This window comes from Oryctolagus cuniculus, chromosome 5, assembly GCF_051225735.1.
Source record: "Oryctolagus cuniculus isolate XC-2025 breed Fujian yellow rabbit chromosome 5, ASM5122573v1, whole genome shotgun sequence".
Taxonomy (NCBI): domain Eukaryota; kingdom Metazoa; phylum Chordata; class Mammalia; order Lagomorpha; family Leporidae; genus Oryctolagus; species Oryctolagus cuniculus.
Genome location: NC_142871.1, coordinates 33,791,591 through 33,815,520, shown reverse-complemented (window position 1 = coordinate 33,815,520; position 23,930 = coordinate 33,791,591). Strand labels below are relative to the sequence as shown.

Genomic DNA, 23,930 nt, shown 5'->3' with positions numbered 1-23,930 from the left:
AGACTTAGACAGTGAGAGAGAGAGACAGAGAGAAAGGTCTTCCTTCCATTGGGTCACTCCCCAAATGGCCACCATGGCCAGCGCCATGCGGATCTGAAGCCAGGAGCCAGGTGCTTCCTCGTGGTCTCCCATGTGTGTGCAGGGCCCAAGCACTTGGGCCATCCTCCACTGCACTCCTGGGCCACAGCAGAGAGCTGGCCTGGAAGAGGAGCAACTGGGACAGAACTGGTGCCCCAACCGGGACTAGAACCCAGAGTGCCAGCGCCGCAGGCAGAGGATTAGCCTAGTGAGCTGCGGCGCCAGCTGATTTTCTTCTCTCATATCAATAAGATGACTTAAACGTACTATTAAATAGATTTAAAATTCTCTTACCTTAAAACCTGCTTGCTTAAGAAAGTGCCCAAGTTTTCCAGTAATTTCTTGAAACCTTTCTTGCTGCCAATTAACCTGACAAAGATCCAATTTATTTTTAAAACTATGTTTCAGAACATGACATATAAAGTTTAAATTTCTGCAATAAAATATAAATAAAGCTATATAAAATATAAATATTAAGATTAAAATCCATCAAAATTAAAATTCAGAATAGGTCTTACTATAAATATGACCTAAAATAATTTCCCTACAACAGAAAGCTTAGAAATAATGTCCAATATATTTAGAACTTTTTTATACATGTGTATGCTAAAAGTAATCTCAAATTTGGGGGAGAAAAAGTGAATAATTTATTAAACTGTGCTTGGGTTAACTGTTCAAATAAAATTTCTGAACCCACCCCAGACAAACATACTAGAAAAGAATACATAATTAAATCCTAAAGACAAGGATATGCAGTGTTTAGAGGTAAGTGTACTAAAGTCTCCAACTTACATGGAAATGCATGCCAAACAAGATGACTGATTAATGGACAGATAAAAAATTGATTAATGGACAGATAAATTGATTAATGGACAGATAAAAAGTAGATGGACCAATGAAAAATGTGATCAAGCAAGTAAGTAGTAGACTCTTAAGTGGTATATATAAAATGAGTACTTATTATAAAATTATTTCAACTTTTCTTTAGTTTTTCATACTAAAATGCTTAGGAAAAAAATTTTAAATATGTATAATAATGAATAAAAGAATCAATAGAAAATATAGGTGAGTATTTATCTGGTCCCAGGGTAAGAAGATATCTTAAGTATAAAGAAAAAAGTCAAAGGAAAATATATTTTAAACTTTAATATGTGTCCAAAACACATCATAAACAAAATCAAAAGTGAGTAAACTACACAAGAAATTCCCAAAGCAAATGATTAACCTTTAAAATATATTCAAGTGCTAATGTATTTATGAGACTATATTTTTATAAATCTTTGTTTTGAATATCAAATTAGAAAACAAGTTTTTAATAACAGCAATGTTGCTAAGAATTTGGGGAAGTAAACAAATTATATGTGCCAAAAACAAATAACCTGAACATTTCTCAAAGGTATTTTGATCATATTCAGCAAGTCTTAAAAAGTAAATGTGTGTAGACCCAGAAATTTGCATAGAATAAAGTATTTCCACACGCATGAAACAACTGGAAATGGTCAAAAGTAGGGAACTATTTAGAATAGACTAGAACAAAGCCATATAATCAATCAGTTTGCCCAAGAATTATTAATACAAAAAAATAATTATTACTTAGAAGTGTGTGCAATAGTACTGTTATTTTTTTCTTAAAAGCAGATAATCAAACATTACAAGCCAATGTTATACAGAAAAAGATTATTATCTATAAAAAGAAATTGAATGGATATACAAACTAAAATTATGTTATCTAGGAGGAAAGACAGTTGGAAATAGAGGTTATTTGCAGTTTTTACATTTTCATTCCATCACAATAAACATGTATTATTTTACAAATAAAAACTTTAAAGTTTTAAAAATTCATTTTGAAAATAAGACACCTTCTTGCTTAAAAATTACTAATACTATATTCATTTAATGAGAGCATAGTGAATGTATTCTTCAAAATCTGGCTGCTTGATTAACAAAATGTAGATTAGTCATATCTGAGGTCTTCCATATGGGCAGAATAACGTTAGTTAGCATCTAAAATGAATTCCAACAAAGCCCTTGAATACCTGATCCATTTTGTTGACCGCAACTGCAAGCTGTGTCACTCCAAGAGATCGGACCAGAAGGCCATGCTCTCGTGTCTGGCCTCCAGTCTCAAATCCAGCTTCAAACTCCCCCCTGCTGGCATCTACAACTAATACAGCTACATCTGCCTAAGGAAAAAAGAATAATCAAACTGAGAAATAACATCACAGTATTTTAATTCAAAAGATAAATTATTCAATTAATTGTGTAGGTTTTACTTTTAAAGGCAGACCCTAACCTGACCTCTAACCTTATACCAAACACCAAAGCAAACGAAAGAATCCCACAGATATATTAAATTTATAAAGCATGGCACCAAAAATAATGACACAAAGAACAATCTTTAAAAGTCCATATTTGATTATGGAACAATTAAAATATACCAGATGAAGGGAGAAAGACATAAAATTAATTCCTAAGTAAACAGAGACACATATTTATAACATATACAGTAAAAGTCATAATCTTAATATGAAGTCTACCAAGTGAAAAAAGACACAGCTCTGTAGAAAGCTAGTTAAAGGTCAAAAGCAAGTAATTTGCTAAGGAAATACAAAATACCCAGCAAACATTTAAAAAGTTCAAATTCACTGAAAAAAAAAAAGAAAATTAAAAATACACTGACATATTTCCTGCCCTTCCATTTCTACAAATCACATTGTTGAGAATTCAAAAGACAGAATGATTTACTGTAGGCGAGGGTGCAGTGAGATGGGCATTCCACACAAGTTTATGGCACCATACATGCACAAGCTTTCTAGAAGGCATTTTCATAGTAACAATTGAGAGCCTTACAATTATGCAGATTTTACCTACCATCAATTCCATCTCTAGGACTTTATCTTAGAAATAATTATGTACCTACAAAGATATTCATCGGAGAATTATTCATCCTCCATAGTTACTGAAAAGGAACCTCATATAACAAAGGTTTCAAAGCTCTGTGAGCCACTGTGTGAATCAAAAAGACATTTCTCCTTTCAGACTCAAATTACACACAAAAGAAAGAAGAAAAATGTTATCCTTTTGTTAGCTCATTTTCCTTCTTTGCCTTATGGAAACTAGACTTGCGGGTTCTCACTAGTCTTTTGTGTAGATCCTTCTCTTTGTGATTCACTTTCATTTGTGCAGCATTTACAAATTCCAATTTAAAATACCTTGTACAACCATACATCTTCCTTCATTTTCATTCCTATCAATTAATTACTGCCAATGCATAGTCAAGACATTTAAAAAAAAAATCCTCATTCTCTTCTACATGCCTTGTGTGTATACCTGTTCTCATAAAATCTCTTTTCTGTAATCCAGGATACCAATGAGCAAATGCAGGATTCCTCTCTTTAGTTATCTCTGACAGCTACATGAAATTCACTCTCTCTCAAAGGTCCTCTTTTATTCTATGCCCATCATTAACTGCTTGGCCTTTGGGGGAGAACAGAGTCTAGTTTTCTTTGTGTCCTTGGTGACACTTTATGTTGGTGCTGTCTATTTTTAAAGCATTTCACATACATTATTACATAATCCTCCCCATAACAGCAAATGAAATGGTCATGAAGTCAGTCAATAATTTATGATACTTTGCTTTTTAAGCTTTATAGCGTACATTAAAAGTATCCACATGATTTGGAGGGCAGAACAATTGACACTATTATTTCTATTTGTTTTTCTTTTTATTCTTACTCAAATACTCTTTCGGCTTTACTTGTATTCTTCAGTGAAGTAATCATTTCTATTCTTCATAATTTATAATTCTGAACTCTAATATTTTCCATGAGATCCAGCTCTTTGCATCAAAGATTGTTAATTAGAAGTAAAACTGGAATAGATTTGAAAAGTGACTTGCAGCCACTAAAGGTCTCATGCCTCGGGTAAATTGTCAAGTTTCTCTGGGTTATAAACCCCAGGGCGCTAAATAATAGTTTATTACATAAAGTATCCCCCTGTAAGCATCCAAATCTCATGTTTAATAATTATAAATCTCCTTCTCATTAGATTTTGCTGAAGCTGTAAAACTGTATTTACCTTCTTAGGTTAACATTTGAAATGTATTGAATTATATCAAGATACTTAAGCTTTGTAAATATTCTACCGAATCTTCTATCCTAAAACCATCTCCAAAAAATTACTGGGTAATTTCTCTATTAAAATACTTCCTATGCAATGGTTCCTGTCTTTGGGAATTTGAATGCCTATACACTTTTGTGATCAAGCATATAAAGTGATCTCATAATGTATACAGTGTATGTGCTTCTTGCAGTGCATCTGCTAGCCTTTTTGTTTTTCTCTGTCTTACCTTCCTACCCTGTGATTTTTGAAAAGAGGTAGCATGCTCTCTGGTTCCCCAAAATCCCATCACAGCATTTCGTACACTATGCTACTTTATATTTTTTATTTCTTTGTTTTATGGAACTCAATTAGGTCATCTCTAAAACTCCTTTCTACTCTAATTCTATAAGAAATTTGGAATAAATTACCTTTTTTTAAAAAAGATTTATTTATTTATGTGAAAGTCAGAGTTACACAGAGAGAGGAGAGGCAGAGAGAGAGAGAGAGAGATCTTCCATCTGCTGGTTCACTCCCCAATTGGCTGCAACGGACAGAGCCACGCTGATCCGAAGCCAGGAGCTTCTTCTGGGTCTCCCACGGGGGTGCAGAGGCCCAAGAACTCCTCTACTGCTTTCACAGGCCATACCAGAGAGCTGGATCAGAAGTGGAGCAGCCAGGTCTCAAACCGGCGCCCACATGGGCTGCCAGCGCTTCAGGCCAGGGCATTAACCCACTGCACCACAGCATCGGCCCCGGAATAAATTATCTTTATCATAACTCTGGACACTAAGGAAAACATTTACTCTAACTACTAGTTCTAGTGTTTGCCTCTCCCACTAAACTATCCAAATGTGCTTTGTAGTCATTGACTCCTAACACTCCTACCATAGCACTTGGTACTTAGCAGATATTCCATAAATATTCATTGAATCAAAGAAATACACACACACACACACACACACACACACATACATACAACGAAGTAAAGGGAAACTAAAACTAAACTGTATCCTTTGGTAAATCCAAGTATACTAATTTAAAAATGAGAAAAATATAAAATTTTATGAAGATTATATTAAACTAAATGCATAAAAAGTGTCTCATGAGTGTCTAGTCCATATTAGGTATTCAGTATAAGTGATTATACTTCAAACTTTTATCAAATTCAGTCCAGAATCTTAAGATTATATATCAACTTTCTAAAATGGAAACAAATAATTTCTCATTGATCTTCAAACATATCCATACTTATTCATACAGCATCCCTTTAGGTTGACAAGTGTTCATATGCATTCTCTTTTAAATGTTTATTTATTTTTCATCATCTGGTTCTCTCCCCAAATGCCTGCAAATAGACAGGGCTAGCCCAGAACTAAGCCAGGTGCCCAAAATTTCATCCAGTTTTCTCATGTGGGTGGCAAGGGCCCACATCTGCCACCTCTCAGAGTGCGTTAGCAGGAAGCAAGATCAGAAGCAGAATAGCCGAGACTCAAAGTAGGACTTGGAAAATAGGATGCAGATACCCCATGCTGCAGGTTAACCACCACAGTGCCTGCCCTTAATATTCCCTTTCAATGAATGGAACTCTGAAAATAGTCAACTGCTTAAAGTCACATTTTTGCCACATGACAGAGCCCAATTTGTTAATTCTTCATGTTTTTCAATAATCATCTATTATGAAAGAAATCAATGCCATATGGTTATATGGTTATATTGCTATTTTCACTGCTTCTACTATTTAAATTTAAAGTTACTTATCTTTGGGTATTTTTTTTCTAGTATCCTTCATTTAAGAGTGATCTAAATTTAAAAACTGTAAGTTATAGTTATTCCTCAGCATCCTCAGGAAACCGGTTCTAGGATCCCTTCAGATACCAAGTTCAAGTCCCTTACATAAAATTGTGTAGTATTTGCATATCCTTCCATATACCCCAAGTCAGTCATCTATTTATAACTTACAATACCTAATACAATGAAAATGCCATGTAAAGAATTGTCATACCATATTGTTTAGGGAACAATAACAAGGAAAATCAATCTGCATGTCTTGGGTACAGATTTTTTTTTTTAATATTCTCCATGTGCATTGGTTGAATCCACAGGTAGGAGCCAAAAGAAACTGGGAGCCAATTGCATTTTTTAGTATAAACAAATAAACTACTTGCTGGGGAACCCTCAAACTTACTTATCTCTGCATATATTAGTTTGAAAAACAGAAAGGCTGGGTGTTTTGTGCAGCAAATAAGATGAGGCTTGGAGTACACACACACCCCATAGTGAGCGCCTGGGTTCGAGTGCCAGCTCTATATCCAATGCTAGTGTCCTGCTAATGTGCGTCATGGGAGGCTGCAGGTGATGGCTCAAGAAGTTGAATCCCTGCCACCAACATGGGAGACTTGGATTGAGTCCCTGGATCCTGGCTGTGGTCTGGCCTCAGTCTAGATGTTATAAGCATTTGGGGAGTGAACCAGCAGATGGAAGATTTCTCTCTCTCTCTCTCCCTCTCCCTTTCTCCCTTTCAAATAAAAATAAGTAGGTAAAAGTGCTTTTAATTTAAAAATAGAAAACTGAGTATATATTGAGTAAAATAAGGCAGATTTGAAATACTAACTTCAACTTATTAAATAGAATACAAAGCTACACTTCATCAAGTACTTTTCCACTATTCTTACTATACAGAAATTATTAGCTTCTACACATTTCTTTGTTTATAAAGTACAGATAAAGAAATCATGAAAGACACAATATTTCTTCCAAAATTTTTAAACTTAAAATTATTAATATTAAAATATTTTAGAAATTAAAATCTCAGTTATAACCTCAGAATCAGGAATTTTTATGTACAAACAGTGCACCATCATTAAGGAAATACCTAGTACCTGGGCTGCTCCTGTAATCATATTGGGAATAAAATCCTTATGGCCTGGAGCATCCATTAATGTAATAACTTTGGTTGTGGTTTCAAACTTTGTCATACCAACATCCATTGTCACTCCCCTTAAACAAAACAAAACATTGTTAGAATGCACTATGTAAAACAAGAGTTCTATGGATTAAATCATTAAACTATAGGCTGACAAGTAACAATGCGAATTTTATTACATAAATCATTATTTTGAATAATTAAAGTATCAATTAGGGCTAGAATTTCTGCTAAATACAATTATACTTCTATGGCATTAAAACAAGGTTGTGGATACAGCAAGAACTCAATCAAAAGGATAGTTATTTCCCAATTCCTTGCTTTTTTATGTTTTAGTAAGAAATAGTATGAAGTATACATAAAGAAAAATATATGGGGACATCTCTAGTGGGGGGAAAATAAATACTGCACATGAGAAAAGACAACATGAAAACTCATCACTATCAACAGGTAATGTCCTTATGTTTCATGGTTATACCTCACCTATTTATACAAATAAACTTGTGAAATTCTCATTTGCAAGGTTAGTCAGTAAGTAATGCGTTTAGAAAATATGGAGAATCCAAGGAGACCTAACTTTTTAAAAACTGAGAGAAATGAATGGCAGTTTACTTTGTGTGCCTTTCCATCTCCTCTGGAGACCAGACACAATGAACGCCTCTTTTCAGTCACAAGAATGTAGATTGAGATGATAGGGAAGCTGAGGGAAGGTCCACAAGGTCACTGAATCACTCTTGACCTCTGGAACTTGGAAGAGGAACTCGGGTGGGCAATCATCGTAGTACCCGCTGCATCATCCAAAGCAGTGGATGACAGCCCTCTCTTTCATTTTCACGAGTCCCAACGATTCTAATGAATTCAGGTCCCCCCTCAGAGTCAGGTGACTATGGTTTCCTCAGTCATGGCATCTGAGTTTAATCTGAAGTGATGGGCCAAAGTGAGGTATAGTTCTCCTTAATAATCTCCAAATAACCTATGGATCACGGCATTTCAGAATAGTGATGAACCATGACTAATCTATGTAATAAAGGGATATTCTAAAAATAGTATCATCCTGAGAAACCGAAGACTAGTAGCAGTAAAAGTACAACAGTCAGTAAGCAGCAACATCATCCAAAAAAGACCCCTAAAATGAGTGATGATTATAGAAATCAGATCATTAGCTAACTTGCCAGCTTAACTCACAAATTAATTAAATTCGACCAAATTATTTGCACTCAAATTATACTGTCTCCAATCTCTTATTTACTAGATGACACAAAGAAAACTAAAAGCCATATACTTTAACAATCTGCTTGTTGGGCTGACAAGCAGAAATTATGTATGCTTCTAATACTGATGTCATATACAATTCTACTGTTTACAAAAAACTGGCAGCTGTCCGGCTAATTTTTCTTACCAAGGTGGAAAACAGGTTCATGGTGCTATACAGAATTTATAAGACACTTACAAGGGGATAAAAACCTGCTATGATATAAAGTCCTACTTATTAGAAGAGCTAAGGAACATTGTGACCAGTTTTACCAATGATTACCTTATATATTATAATGCAGGTTATCCAAGACTATGAGAAAATAAACATATCCATGAAAAAAGTATAGAAATCTAAATATCTCTAATTATACTCAGATTGAGGAAATTGGGGGAATGCAATTTAATTTAGTCATCATTTTGAAACAGTTACACTTAATCACTAAGGTGCCCTTGGTTCTCCCACCGTTTACAGCCCTAAAATAATACATATCACTACTACAAGAAATATTGTACTTTAGCCAGAAGTATATGAGTGGCTGTATTCTCCTGCTAGAATTTCCACCTCTCCCCTCACCAAATTAGCATTGAACATAGTAACAAAGACAGAAGGGAGTAACTGACTGAATTATATCTCAGTGGCAGGTTATGGGTTTAATTACTTATTTAAAGTATAAAATAAGTAAGTGTGGTAATCTAGATATAATGGTCACTTTGATCCTGAAAGAAGAGAGTTCACTACTGTTGCCTTTCCTTTACAACCTATTATAAAATTAAGTCTTAACTCATAATTTAAATTCAATATCAAGGCAATCAGGCATAAAGGGAAGTAGTAACAGGATCTTCTCCCATAGAATAATTAGCTTAGGGTTTTTACTAATTAACTTCTATGTGTTTTTTGTTTTAGCTTTGATTTATTCTCATAGAATTTGGGAGAGTACAAAGAAGCTATTTATAATGAAAATTACAAGAAATACTTCTCTCTGATAATTAGAAGTTTCTCTCTGAATATAAAATCCCTAAAGTATTTCATGGCATGTTTCATATATTCAACACATATTACTAATTTAAAAAGACTATATCATTTCAAACTGAAAATTCTGAAATATAGTGACTACCTTTCTCTTTCTTCACCAGTCTCATCCAAGACCCATGCATACGCAAACGAAGCTTTGCCAGCCTTTTTAGACTCCTGTTCATACTTATGCATAGTTCTTTTGTTTACATTACCCAGGAGATAAAGCATATGGCCCATCAGAGTACTTTTCCCAGCATCAACATGACCTATGGAAAATTGATTCAAGATTAATACCAGGCACATTTCACAAGCTGTTCACATTGAGGCGTTGCATGACAGTGTAATTCAATAGTTCACTGCAGTGTTTATGGAGTATACTGAATACCAATTTTTAACAAACGACAGATAAAACATCTAAATGCGGGGGGGGGGGCATGTCCCTTTAGAGGGGGAGATTTCCCTCATTTTTATAAATTAAAATTTTCAATAAGACATGCCATTCTCAAAATGTGCACAACATGAAAATGCGGCAACAGGTCCACCAGCCTCCTTGGAAACGCGGCATCATTTCCGCAGGGTGACCAGGAAGCCATTATGATGCAACAGCTCCTTGCTTTCTGTCCATTACACCCACAGAGGAACACAGAGCTTCGGGGCTGCCCCACAAGGCAGTGAGGCTCGCGAACCTGGAGGCACAAAGGGCATTACCAATGACCACTAAGTTGAGGAGCTGCTTCCCTCCTTGCCGCTTCTCCAGTTCGGCTTTCACATCGATTTGCTGCCGCAGCCTGCCGGGCTTCTTCACCAGCGCCGCCGGGGAGCTCTGTTCTTCCGACACCTGCCCCGCGTGAGGCGCGGGAGCAGATTTCGCCGTGTGCTCCAGACCGCCACCAGAAGCAGCACTGCTGGTATCGTCACCTTTCTGAGGTGTGTGGAAACCATGACCATTCTCTTGGGAAGTTACTCTAAAGAAAGCAGTTAGGAAAACACTGTTTTAAGCCGACTCTACTTATGAGTCCTTTTTTTTTCCATAACTCTTTACACCTCAAACCCAAATGCCTCTGCCAAGTGGTTAGAGTTTGCTAAAAGGGGGATGGCATAAGCTAGACCCAATCACACAAATACAAACTGGAAGATCCCAGATGAAAAAAATACTCTATCAAAGGAAAAAAAAAAATCCTGTAAACTAACTAAACCTTAAAGTCCAAGCCTTGGTCATATAATCAATCCTATCAAAAAAGATGGCATAAAGGAGGTATAAAGGAGGTTTTTTTTTTATGGCACCACGTTACTGCAGATAAAATTAGCATTAAAAAAAGTTTTGCCCCTAATTTAAAATCTTTTTTGCTCAAATGCTAACTTTAAGGGAGATATCACTAAATGACTAGTTTCTTAATATTTCTGTCAAAGGTACTTTAATTTATTAACTCAGTAAACTTGATTATTAAAAACTGTAACATATACTAGGCACATATATACTAACAAAAGGTATACAAATGAAAGATTTCACCACTACTCCCAAAAGCTTAGAACCTAGTGAGGAATTCAGATATATAGAGACAAGACAATCAGGCTTTTTTTATTCATTCCTTGACAATGCTGATACCTCTAAAAGTAAACTTTGATTTCAGTTCTCTATTAGCTCTTTGACTACTCCCCACAGAAAGCAGTCCCAGTGCTAACCCAGTGGGTTAAGAGCAGCCTGGAACACATACATCTCATGTGGGCGAGCTCAGGATCAAGTCCTGCCTGCACCTGCCACCCAGCTGCCTGCTAATGCATACCCGGGGAATCAGCGTGGTATGCTCCATTACTTGGGTCCCTGCCATGTGTGTAGGAGACCCTGACTGGGTTCTGGACTTCGGGCTTTGGCTAGACCCAGTCCAAGCTGTTGCCAGCATTTGGGGAATGAATCAGCAGATGGACGACCTCTTTCTGTCTCTGTGTTTCTCCCTCTCTCTGTGTCACTCTGCCTTTCAAGAAAATAAACAAGGGGCCGGCTCTGTGGTGCAGCGGGTTAATGCCCTGGCCTGAAGTGCCGGCATCCCATATGGGCTGCTCCACTTCCCATCCAGCTCTCTGCTGTGGCCTGGGAAGGCAGTAGAAGATGGCCCAAGTGCTTGGGCCCCTGCACCCAAGTGGGAGACCCGGAAGAAGCTCCTGGCTTCGGATTGGCACAGCTCCGGCCGTTGCAGCCAATTGGGGAGTGAACCAGTGGATGGAAGACATCTCTCTCTCTCTCTCTGCCTCTCCTTCTCTCTGTGTAACTCTGACTTTCAAATAAATAAATAAATCTTTTTTAAAAAATCATTTTTGAAAAAAGAATAAAGCCAATTATATCCAGCTCAACATGGGGCAAGCAAAGCAGTACATGGAGAAAACAGTATGTAAAAATCACTCAAGACTACATTTTCTTTTTTGTTCACAGTAAAAAAAGAACAGATTAGTTTTTCCCTCTTACAGCATTTTTTTATGCTTGAAATTAATCCTCTTCTTAAATCTTAGGAAAAGAGGCACATTAGTTTTATTTGCAACTTCATTCTTATTTATTTTGTTTTTCCAAGTCTCCAATAACCAACTGAGGTATTCATTTTTTAGCACTGCATAAATAAATCAGCTTCACTTCAAACTACAAGGAAAAAAATTTTAATATGTGGAAAACATTCCTATACTTTTAAAGGATTCCAATAGGCTGAATTGAGAAAAATCAAACTTCCACCTTTGATTATATTTGCACATATTTCAACAACAGCTAGTTCTAAAAAATAAAGCATGACAACTATGTCTTCAGAATATTAAAAAACAGAAATACTACAAATTACAACAAAAGTAGTCTACCAGAATGGTAAGACATATGCTTGGGTTCCGATCAGACCTGGGAGAAATCACTCAGTCTCAGGCTTTAGTTCTTTGTGTTTTCGCTACAGACTTTTTTCCTTCATGGAACAGTTAAGACTCAATCTGAGACGGAACACAGACAGCAGCAGACCCAATACGTTGACAGAGGGACTTGAAGCTCAGCTCACCCTCCACTTCAGGCAGCCCTCAGAGGGGATATTTGGGATGGAAAGAGCTTCATAAACACAGATCTGACTGGATCATTTACATTCTACAACATGAATGGTTTGGTTTTCTCTCACTTTCAGGAGAACATTCTCTTTGAAGTAAATATCAGGTAAACTGAATATTTGTTCACTAAAATTGGATAGCATTAGAGGGATATGGCCAAAATCACTAGAAAAGCATGCTAGGTAAGTCTACACTTAGTAAAATCTTCTCTACATTATGATGCAAGAGTTGATGTCTTCATTTGAAAAACCTCTTAAGGTTTAAAAATGGCTATTCTGGGTTCAGGTCTATAATTATTGACTAGAATGAAGTTAGTTGAATGTTTTTCAGATGCTTTCTGGCATAATTTTGTAATCTTATCTAATACTATAAAATGACTAATCTCTTGTTTTTCTAAATCACCTTCCCAAAAAGAGAACTATTTACATATAAATTTAGAGGCTTAATCTTTCTTCTTAGGATTCTTAGAAGCTAATATTTTAGATTTACAAGGTTAAATGTATTTGTTCTACATGCAATACTCTAATCATTTTTATTTATTTATTTATTTTTGACAGGCAGAGTTAGACAGTGAGAGAGAGAGAGAGAGAGACAGAGACAGAGAGTTATAGACAGTGAGAGAGAGGCAGAGAGAAAGGTCTTCCTTCTGTTGGTTCACTCCCCTAATGGCCACCACGGCCGGCGCTGCGTCGATCCGAAGCCAGGAGCCGGGTGCTTCCTCCCGGTATCCCATGTGGGTGCAGGGACCCAAGCACTCGGGCCATCCTCCACTGCCCTCCCGGGCCACAGCAAAGAGCTGGACTGGAAGAGAAACAACCGGGACTAGAACCCAGTGCCCCAACCGGGACTAGAAACCGGGGTGCTGGCGCTACAGGTGGAAGATTAATCAAGTGAGCCAAGGTGCCGGCCTTTGAACAATCATTTTTATTTACATGAATTTTCTAGAAAAATATTGGCTGTTTTTAGTATTAGTGAAGAAAAGCTTTCTTTTTTCAGCTCCTTCTAAGCAATGCATTATCCTTTTTTTAGTAAGTCACTATTGAGAATCACATGTAGAAACAATGCTGAAATCTACTCAAAAGTGCTTCATTACGTTTCTTTTTTTTCTTTAAGATTTATTGTATTTATCTGAAAGGCAGATTCTCTCTCTCTCTCTCTCTCTCTCTCTCACACACACACACACACACACACACAGTTCTTGAGAGAGTAAGAGAAATACAGTGAGTTCGTTCTCCCATCTGCTGATTCATTCCCAGCTAAAGCTGGCTCAGGCTGAAGGCAGGAGCCTGGAACTGCATTGGGGTATCCCATGCGGATGGCAGGGGCCCAAGCACTTGTGCCATCTTCTGCTGCCTTCTCAGAGAACAAGATTAGAAGTAGAGCAGCCAGGAATCAAACTGGTGCTCCGATATTGGATGTTGGCATTACAGGTGTAGCTTAACCTACTGAGCCACAATGCTGGCCCCTTTGTGTGCTTTCTTGAGATTAAACCAGAACATCCTAAATATTGCCTGTACTATAGCTCTCAAAAAAATTCTATAAAACTATAGCGTGGAGGGGCCGGTGCTGTGACACAGTAGGTTAATCCTTTGCCTGTGGCACTGGCATCCTATATGGGTGCCTGTTCTAACCCCAGCTGCTCCTCTTCCAACCCAACTCTCTGCTATGGTCTGGGAAAGCAATAGATGGCCCAAGCACTTGAGCCCCTGCACCCGCATGGAAGAAGCTCCTGGCTCCTGGCTTCGGATCAGCTCAGCTCCAGCTGTTGCGGCCATCTGGGGAGTGAACCAGTGGATGGAAGACCTTTCTCTCTGCCTCTCCCTCTTACTGTCTGTAACTCTACCTCTCAAATAAATGAATAAAATCTTAAAAAAAAAAAAAAAAGTATAGCTTGGAAAAAAGAAAAAGACAAAAAAAAGTATAGCTTAATTTTTTTAGGCACTACAAAGCATTTCTGAGTATCTCATTTTCTAACTACAAATTGTCACATTTTGAGGACTTCTCCTATCCTACAGAGCCACATTAAAATACTGACTCACAGACTTTTCTTTAATTTTCATACTACATTTCCAAAGACTGTGATCAATAAACATTAAATGACTAGTCCGTGAAAGGGATACAATGCTGAGCACTAACAGTCCCTGTCTTCATGAAGCACATAATCTGGTAAACTTCCGAACCACCTGCATTGCATTTGTTAAAAACAGAGTCGCATTTTCAATATTATTTATTTGTATTGATTATTTTTATGTCTTGATCACTTGTTATTCATTATTTTAATAATTATTCATTTACATACCTATGAATTTAGTTTTAATTTGGAAACGAATCTGGGCTCATTTGTATGTTGTTTTCTAAGACTTCTAAAACTTTTTGCATTAAGACGATAAAAGCCTTACAACAGGGGTGACCATTGGATGTAGCCATTAAGCAAGGGATGCTGCCAACTCACATTGGAGTGCTTGAGTTAACGCTCCTGCTCTACTTCTGATCCAGCTTCCCTGTTAATGCATCTGGGCCAGCAAGTGGTAGCTCAAGGACTTAGGTCCCTGCAAAAGACATGGGAGACCCTGGTAGAGTACTGACTGACTTCAGCTAGGCCCAGTCTTGGCTACTGCAGGCATTTGGGGAGTGAACCAGCAGATGGAAGATGTCTTTGTCTCTCTTTTACTTTGCCCTTCAAATAAAGAAATGAAACTACAAAGATAAATAAAATCTTTACAATAAGGAAATACATATATTTATTTTATTTTCCTCTCTCAATGTAAATAATCTCATAATAGAATTAAATGGCACTCAAGACATAAATATAAAAAGGGAATTTAGGATTCCTCAACTCAATTAAGAAAGAAAAAAGATACTAATTAGGATATTTATGACTACATCAGAATTCTAAATTATTTTACCAGGTTACTCAAAATAAAAATGATCTTTTTCTTTCAAGCAATCATTGATAATGTAAACTGAACGCTTACTATGTCCTATATAGAGTCCTTTCTCTCACTAAATGAAATCTAGTGAATAAAGTTCTGCTTTTTTAAAATCCAAAAACTGAAAAAGAGGAACACTGAGCCTTTCCAATCAAGATTCATGATACTTCCATTAATTTACTTAAAAGAAAGCTATAAAGAGGAAAAAATAAGCCTACAAAGTTTATATTTCTTGATGTTAAGAAAACCCTCTACTGTTATAGTTGATAACAATGTTTTTTTTTTTTGATCCTCTTGGCAAACAAAATGCATGGCTTATAAATTACAGATTTAGAGAATGATTAAAAATTGAAAATTTTAAAGAGGTTAAAATTAATAATTTCAAATAATGCTTCTGAGCCTCAAGCAAACCAATTCCTTTGTCTATAAAACTCCCTGGGAGAATTCTAGAGGCTGTGATAAGAATGAACAATCAAATGCTACTAAAATACGATTTATTACCCAGCTCATAAGATCTCTGAAATTCTATGTATGCTTCATTTTGTCTTTTCTACCATGGTTCATTTTACTGAATATGAAAATTTTAGAGTTAAGATATTATTTTAATTATTAAAAAATTTAACTAGTGATTCCATGATTCACTGACTACATGTAACTCCCAAAACCCTGCTTTCCTGTGCCACCTAGTGGTATAAAAATTCCCTGTCTCACAATGCTACATTTCATGAAATCATAGGTTGTTTTTTTTGTAATGTTAAAGTGGCTACAAATTATTTATGTGAGGAAACTGACAATGAGAGTAAGGAATATACAAATAAAACTTGAATCAAGCCTAATTTCTTAACCTGTCTCTTTGTACTAAGTTATACTGAAGACATGGGATACTTCAATGCTAATGATATATTATGTAAAACTGAAACATTCTCTTTCTTACAGACCAATAGGAGACAATACTGATTTCAAAACAGGGAAGGAAACTTAAAATCTTACCCAGGCACTTCAAATCCCATAGTTTGCTTCTTTCCAGATACAGTCATTTTAGCAACTTTTGGCACAATTTCAGATTCACTTCGAGATGCCTGGGAACTTACTGATTTTCCTAATTAAGGAATAAAACATAAAAGTTTAATTAAAATTGACTTTTAGAATACATATTATATAGTATTTAAATTATAGATGATGATAATTTTCACAGATTTCACATCTTGAAAAACACATGTCTTTTCTCTAAAAAAAAAAAAAATCAGTGGGATTAAAATGCTGAAAGAGATTCCTTTATCACTCTACTCTGGGAAATCCCCTATTGTCAGGACTCTCCTGGGCTTAACCTATACCAAATCTCTTCCTAATTTTGAACTGACTGTTAAGTTTCAGTATTAAGAGGTCACAAGGTGGTTTGTGCACTAAGCCTTGTTCTGACATTACACCTAGACCCTATTCCTCCCTCTCCTACCACACCCTTTCACAATACTAAAATTGTTTGGTCAGTTAGCAGATGGCTAAACTATTTTTAATCCTGTGAGATTTATAAATTGATGAACAAGTTGAGAATCTGCTGAATGGTGAATGCTGTATATATTTCACTTGCATGCAAGACTAGACTGAGTTAGATACATGACATCTATAAACAATATGGGTGAAAGGTCACTGTTGAATAAATGAATTCAGAAAAATGAATTATGAACTATATGAAAGACTTTACTGCATTTGATCCTTATAATCATTTTTAATAAATTTTTATAATCTGCAAAAAGATTATCATGAGGATTGGATCTACATAAAACTATGGAAAATGCATCTGCTATAATAGTAAACATATAAACAGAAACTACTAAATAATTAAAAGAGGTAATGTACAGAACTCATTCAAAATGTCTGCTATGTGACTACCATACGCTAGAAACACAAGAGTGAACAACAGCAGACATAGTACTTGTGCTAAGAGTCTACAGTGTAGTGAGGAAAACATCAAATAATCAAAAACCATAAAATTATAAATGTCACTAGTATCAAAGAATTTGTATATGATGCCATAAGATTTGATAATATAAATGAATGAGAGAGGTTTCCTAGGAAAGCAAGAATTGGAGGTAAGATACCAAAATGAGTAGAAATTCACTAGTACAGGGTAGGCTTTGTGGTGAAGCAGGTTAAGCCTTTGGCTGAGATACCTGTTTCCCCTATCAGAGTACCTGGTTTGAATTCTGGGTACCCCACCTTTCCAATACAGCTTCCTGCTAACGTGCCCAGATGGAGCTCCTGGCTCCTGGCTTCAGCCTGGCCCAGACCTGACTACTGCAGGCATGTGGGGAGTGAATCAGCAGATGAAGGATTTCTTTTCTTTCTCCCCTCCCCCTTTTCCCTCCCTGCCTCTCCCTCTCATTAGCTGTCTCTCAAACAAATAAATTAAAATCTTCCAAAAAAATTGGAAATTAAGTGGTACAGAAAGGAAAAACATTTCAAACATGGAGAGTAGCTTGCCATAATGGCCCTTAGAGGAGGAACTTGCAGTGCTTCGGAACCAGGGAGAGCAGAAGGGGCACGAAGTGAAATTGAAGAGTTGGGCAGGCCCAGCAGGACATTGAGGCCATATCTCAGATTCTGAGCTAATCAACAGGGACTACCAAAATGAGGTAAGAAAGAGGAGGAAGAAGAAATAGAGAAGGAAGACTAAAGTAAAGGAACAACTGAAAATACACAGATTAGGGGTGGGAAATATTGGGAATTTGGACCATGTGAGGCTTTCTAAAGGAAACATCAAGTAGGCAGTTCAACATACTGGTCAAGCGCAAAGGAGAGGCCTCAGCTGGAGCACATATTTGTGATTCATGAGCACATAATCAACAGTTGAAGACACAGATCTAGATGAGATCACCGAGGGAGAGAATAAGAAGAGGGGTGGTCCTAGAACAAGATCTTGGAAGCATCCCAGCATTTAATCACAAGGTAGGGGACAATGCACCTACAACAAGGTGAAGGCAAGTCAACAGAAGATAGCACCAAGGAAGCTAAAGGAGGAGAGCATTTGATGAAGGTAGCATCACCAAGATCTGAGGCTGAGTCAGTTGAGATGAGTACTGAAAACATTCACTGGTGACATAAGCACTTTAGATAAAGGACTGGGGTAGAGCTAGCAAGAGTCATTTGAAAGAAGTGAGGGAAAGAAAAGCCAGAATATGTTAAAATGTAAGAAAGATAAGAAAAGAGGCAAAAGTATATATACACTACTTTTTGTTTGTTTTTGAGGGTTTTTTTTTAAAGAAGATTATTTATTTGAAAGGCAGAGTTACATAGAGACAGGGAGAGACAAGGAGAGAGAGAGAGAGAGAGGGAGAGAGAGAGATTCTCCATCCACTGATTCATTCCTCAAACAGCCACAACAGCTGAAGCTGAGCCAGATTGAAGCCAAAAGTCAGGAGCTTCATCTGGATCTCCCATGTGGGTGGCAGGGGCCCACAGACTTGGGCCATCTTCTGTCGCTTTTCCAGGTGGATTAGTAGAGAGCTGTATCAGGAGTAGCCGGGACTCAACCCTTACTCATATGGAACGTCAGCATTGCAGGCAGCGGCTTAACCCACTGTACCACAACACCGGTGGCACCACCACTTCTCTTCTATAATTTTATACCCCAAGACACTGCAATAACAACATTTTAGTTTTTTCTTTTATTCTTATTTATTTATTTACTTGAATGGCAGAGTGACGGGATGGGGAGTGGAGAGAAAGAGATCTTCCATCTGCTGGTTCATTTCCCAGATGTTCACAACAGCCAGGACAGGGCCAGGCCTGATGTCTCCCATGTGGGTGGTAGAAACCCAAGTACTTGTGCCATCAACTGTTGCCTCCCAGGCATATTAGCTGAAAACTAGATCAAAAGCAGAGGTAGAACCTGATCCCAGGCACAATGATAAGGGATGAGGGAGTCCCAAGTGACCAGCTGAGCCTGCTGTACCACCTTTGCTCCCTTTTTTTGGCTTTTTAATAACTCATTTGGAAGTAAATGTAACACAGACTGACATGAAGCATTTTATCTATAGTCTTTATCCCATTTGAAGTAAAAAGCTACATATTTCAGGGCAAAAATTAGTAATGTGTTTGATTACAGAGTACTTCACCAATCACTGGGCAATTACACCATGTCTAGTATGTGTATGTTAATCCTTTTCTAAATCCAAAAAATTGTGTCAAGTCTACCCCATGATCTTCAGATAAGGCTGTAGATGTGTAAAAACAACTTGTGTAAAAAGTTTGGCTGGAAAGGAAGGAATGTAGTAAAAAGGTAATAAAAGTGGAAGATGGGATCAAGTTGATGAAAAAAGTGATATTGAGATGGCATGGTTGAACATATTAGGAACAAAGATCATCAATATCTAAGTTTCTGAGAAGACAGAAACAGATTAGAAGATGAGATCCGTGGCTCACTTGATTCATCCTCCACCTGCAGCACCGGCATCCCATATGGATGCCAGGTTCTAGTCCCAGTGGCTCCTCTTCTACTCCAGATCTCGGCTGTGGCCTGGGAGGGCAGAGGAGGATAGCCCAAGTGCTTGGGCCCCTGCACCCGCATGGGAGACCAGGAGGAAGCACCTGGCTCCTGGCTTTGGATCGGCGTAGTTCTGGCCATAGTGGCCATTTTGGGGGGGTGAATCAACGGTAAGAAGACCTTTCTCTCTGTCTCCCTCTCTCACTGTCTAACTCTATCAAATAATAATAAACAAACAAACAAACAAAAAAAGATGAGGAGATCCAAAGCACAGGCAGAAATTGAATAGGAGACTTATTGGGAAGAGGGCAGATTTGTATTTTTAGGAACTAAAAGAGTGGCTTCTGTTTTCTCTACAACACAGCCATTAGTTATTGGTTTAGACTTAGGGTGGATAAGGGAGGTAAAAAATTTAAGTAATATTTTCAATAATTGTTCAACAAAGTTTACCACTAAAAATGATTTAGGAAAAGTGTTAATATTGGGGGCCAATTTAAGTTTTTGATAATGAATCTATTAATGGAATCAAACCACTTTTCTGTGTGACTTTCTCTAGCAAGATTCAACCATTCAAAAAAATACAGAGAGAAGGCATTAACTGTTCTAGCTAACAAGTGCAAGGACAAAGCAACAGGCTAGCTGAAATACTCCTTCCCCCCCTCAAAAAAAACCCCAGGTATTAAGATTAAAATCATAAAATCTAAACTTTTTAAAAATAATAAGTGACAAATGAAGAATACTAGGAGAAAGTAGAGGGATCTATAGGTATAAGAATAGCTAGAAATAGTTGTGATCAGAACGGGATGTGCGAATTAGTGATTTTGAAGGAAAGGGAATTATGGTGAATTGCTGATGAGGTGGGGAAGACCACTGGATATGATGTAGTCAAGTTACTGAAAGTCCAGCGTGCTGGATTTGCTGCTGTTTTCTACAGAGGGGCAGTAGTCAGCTATGTTCATAAAGAGCAGAGTAAAGAAGAAAACTGTAAGACAACTGCTGAACTCTGATGAATAAGGAGAAGTGGCTCTGAGGCTGTTCAGTAGACGACAGTAATGGGGACTAACAAAGGCTGGCTCAGGTCAAAAACAAGAACTTCAACTGTGCGGAGATTAAGAGGAAAAAAAGAACAGAAGATTAATAACGCTGGACAGGCAGGAAACAGAACAAAGTTGCCCATCTAGACTCTGAGGTTTGAAAGGCTATAAGTGAAATAAAACAAGAAAGTGAAGAAAATGCTAGGAAACTAGTTAAAGAGATGAGGATTCTTAAAGCGCTATGATGATACTGGAGGGATGGGGGAGGGACACGCTGGGAGTAATGGAGGAGACACACTGAACAAAACAAGAAGAGTATGGGGGATTCTGCTATCAAAAGAACAGGGAGAAAAATATTGGAAGGCAGGAAACTATCTCAGTTCAGGCTCTTCAAGGACTAATTCTAACTTCCCTTTCAGGCATTTTTTATTTTATTTTTTTAAGATTTATTTATTTGAAAGTCTGAGTTACACAGAGAGAGGAGAGGCAGAGAGAGAGAGAGAGAAAGGTCTTTCATCTGCTGGATGGACTTGGGTCATCTTCCACTGCTTTCCCAGGCCACAGCAGAGAGCTGGATTGGAAGTGAAGCAGCTGGGTCTCGAACCGGCGCCCACATGGGATGCTGGTGCTTCAGGCCAGGGCGTGTTTTAATATCTTCAAACTATTTTGCATGTAAAACATATCTTAATCCACTTCTATTTTATGTTTAGTCCAATGAAATTCTACAATTTTCACTTTAAAAATGTAGGCCATAAAATGGCATAAAAAATCTCCCAAGCATTGGCCGGCGCCGCGGCTCACTAGGCTAATCCTCCGCCTAGCGGCGCCGGCACACCGGGTTCTAGTCCCGGTCGGGGCGTCGGATTCTGTCCCGGTTGCCCCTCTTCCAGGCCAGCCCTCTGCTGTGGCCAGGGAGTGCAGTGGAGGATGGCCCAGGTGCTTGGGCCCTGCACCCCATGGGAGACCAGGAAAAGCACCTGGCTCCTGGCTCCTGCCATCGGTTCAGCGCGGTGCGCCGGCCGCAGCGTGCTGGCCGCGGCGGCCATTGGAGGGTGAACCAACGGCAAAGGAAGACCTTTCTCTCTGTCTCTCTCTCTCTGTCCACTCTGCCTGTCAAAAAATAAAATAAAAAATAAAAAAAAAAAATCTCCCAAGCATAGAGAAAAAATAATGTGATTTCCAGGGATACAATAAATATATTGTTTTCTTTTTGGTGATTCTTATCAGATATCAAACCCAAGATGCAACATTTCCAAACTTTGGTTATGTCAAAGCAGAGGGGAGAAGTCAATCTTCCCTTTCAGAGATAACCTTTGCTTAGACTATTTAGGAAATATCTGAATTCTAATTATTGATGTTTATCCATAGTCAAAAACAAGAACACAATTATCCACTGAGCAGCAAGGTGATGTCATTCTTCTTATCCAGCCATATTATAAAGTCCCCTTCAAAACTAGCATCGGCCAGATGGCAGGAAAACTATTGACATGGGTCAGAAATAACTAATGACTAAAATCATCAGTCACAGATCAGTAAGGGTTACATATGTATGTATTCAAATTCATCATAGGAAAAATGAAAAAAATATAAAATGTTTATTGTGTGTTCTCTCATACTCTCCAACCAAATGAAGTCCATTCACTGTATAACAATCTCAAGAAATTGAGCATGAAATTTTGAGTAGGTCCCAAAATATGGCAGCAAGAATGAATAAAAAAAAATGGTAATTTGGATTCTGGTCCCTGTCCTGACACTAATTAGCTGTTCTCTAACAGCTTAAAACAGTTCCCTTAAATTAATGAACTAGTTTCTTCTGAACTTTAAGTGAAGTACATGAAATTTTCACTTCTTATAATGAATTGAACTTGAATGATTTCCAGCTCTGTGATTGCATGTTTCTCAAACTGCTAGGGCATCCTTTAAATCCAACAGCCTTTTATGAGGTAAAAGTAAAATGTCCATTCTAAAAGAAGACCAAGCTCTTAAAATATACCCACCATTAAATCATGGTCAGCCCAGAGACATGCATTCTGAAAATTCACACTGCTTATTAGTGTTCGGTCTCTACTAGAATAGAGAAGACTTGCTCATTCATTAAATTTTTCAGTCAACCAGAAAAACAGCCCTCCTGTTGAACAAGTCTAATTTGCTTATTTTATATACAAAGAAGTGAAGTGACTTCAGACTTGCCTGTCCAGTTCACTTTGTTCACACTCCTGTTACCTCTGCAGTCAAGCACAACTGCAAACTGACTGCCTCTCTTCCTAGTGATTACTCTTTGATCAGCTGCTGCCTCCAGGGCTCCTCTGCTTGTCTCTAGGGCTAACATCTAAACAGAAGTGTCCAGTGTCTAGGTTTTCTCTTGAACATGAAATGATCTAAGTCTCTTGTCATGAAGTCCCCCCCCCCCACGTCTATATTCCTATGTAAATGATACAATGCGATGTCTCTCTAGCCTCACACTCTTGCTGAATCTAATGAAACCCTCTGCTTGCTCCTCCTTGACTGACTCTTCCAACTCACTCCTTTGGTCTTTAGGCACATTCACTATTATAAGATGGCTAATTCTTTGAAGGCAGGAAGTGCCTGATACACATGTTCACATAGTTCACAGCTCACAAAACAAAAGCTATGCCAATAATATGCATTCAATATAAACAGTTTAATGACTGACCCCTAAGGATTTAAATTTTGAAGTCACAAGTTAACCATTACTGGTTTTACAAGCTATCTTAGATCTCATCTTCAGACAATTACCTTCTCAATTTACTCTCTACTCACTTCTTACACCTACCACCAGCCATAATATTCAGAGATACAGACTTTAGTAAGCCAACCTGGCATTCTCTTGGGCACTTTCATACATTCTTCTGCAAAGTGCTTTCATGGTCACAGCAACATGCAGAATAGATACCACCATTCTCCCTTTGTTTTAGGGAAACTGGGGTTTAAAAGGCTTGACTTGCCAGATGCCACACAACCTTGGCCTGGGACATAGCTAGATAGACGAATCATAAGGTGGCTGCTCTCAAAGAGCTTATAC

The 23,930-nt window shown here is 37.7% G+C and overlaps 1 protein-coding gene across 2 annotated transcripts in view; it reads right to left on the bottom strand.

The window, feature by feature from the left end:
* Nucleotides 1-23,930, bottom strand: part of HBS1L (HBS1 like translational GTPase) — a 91,643-nt gene that overhangs the window by 19,212 nt on the left and 48,501 nt on the right. The window contains exons 5-10 of one of the 2 annotated variants that reach the window (XM_051854308.3): nucleotides 16,361-16,469; nucleotides 10,080-10,336; nucleotides 9,472-9,637; nucleotides 7,059-7,176; nucleotides 2,115-2,261; nucleotides 373-447 (exon numbers count right to left, since the gene is read on the bottom strand). In XM_051854308.3, coding sequence (XP_051710268.3) covers nucleotides 373-447; nucleotides 2,115-2,261; nucleotides 7,059-7,176; nucleotides 9,472-9,637; nucleotides 10,080-10,336; nucleotides 16,361-16,469 — 872 coding nt within the window. Of the gene's footprint in view, nucleotides 1-372; nucleotides 448-2,114; nucleotides 2,262-7,058; nucleotides 7,177-9,471; nucleotides 9,638-10,079; nucleotides 10,337-16,356; nucleotides 16,470-23,930 lie in introns of those variants that run through there. The other variant, XM_089332649.1, reaches the window with a different exon arrangement.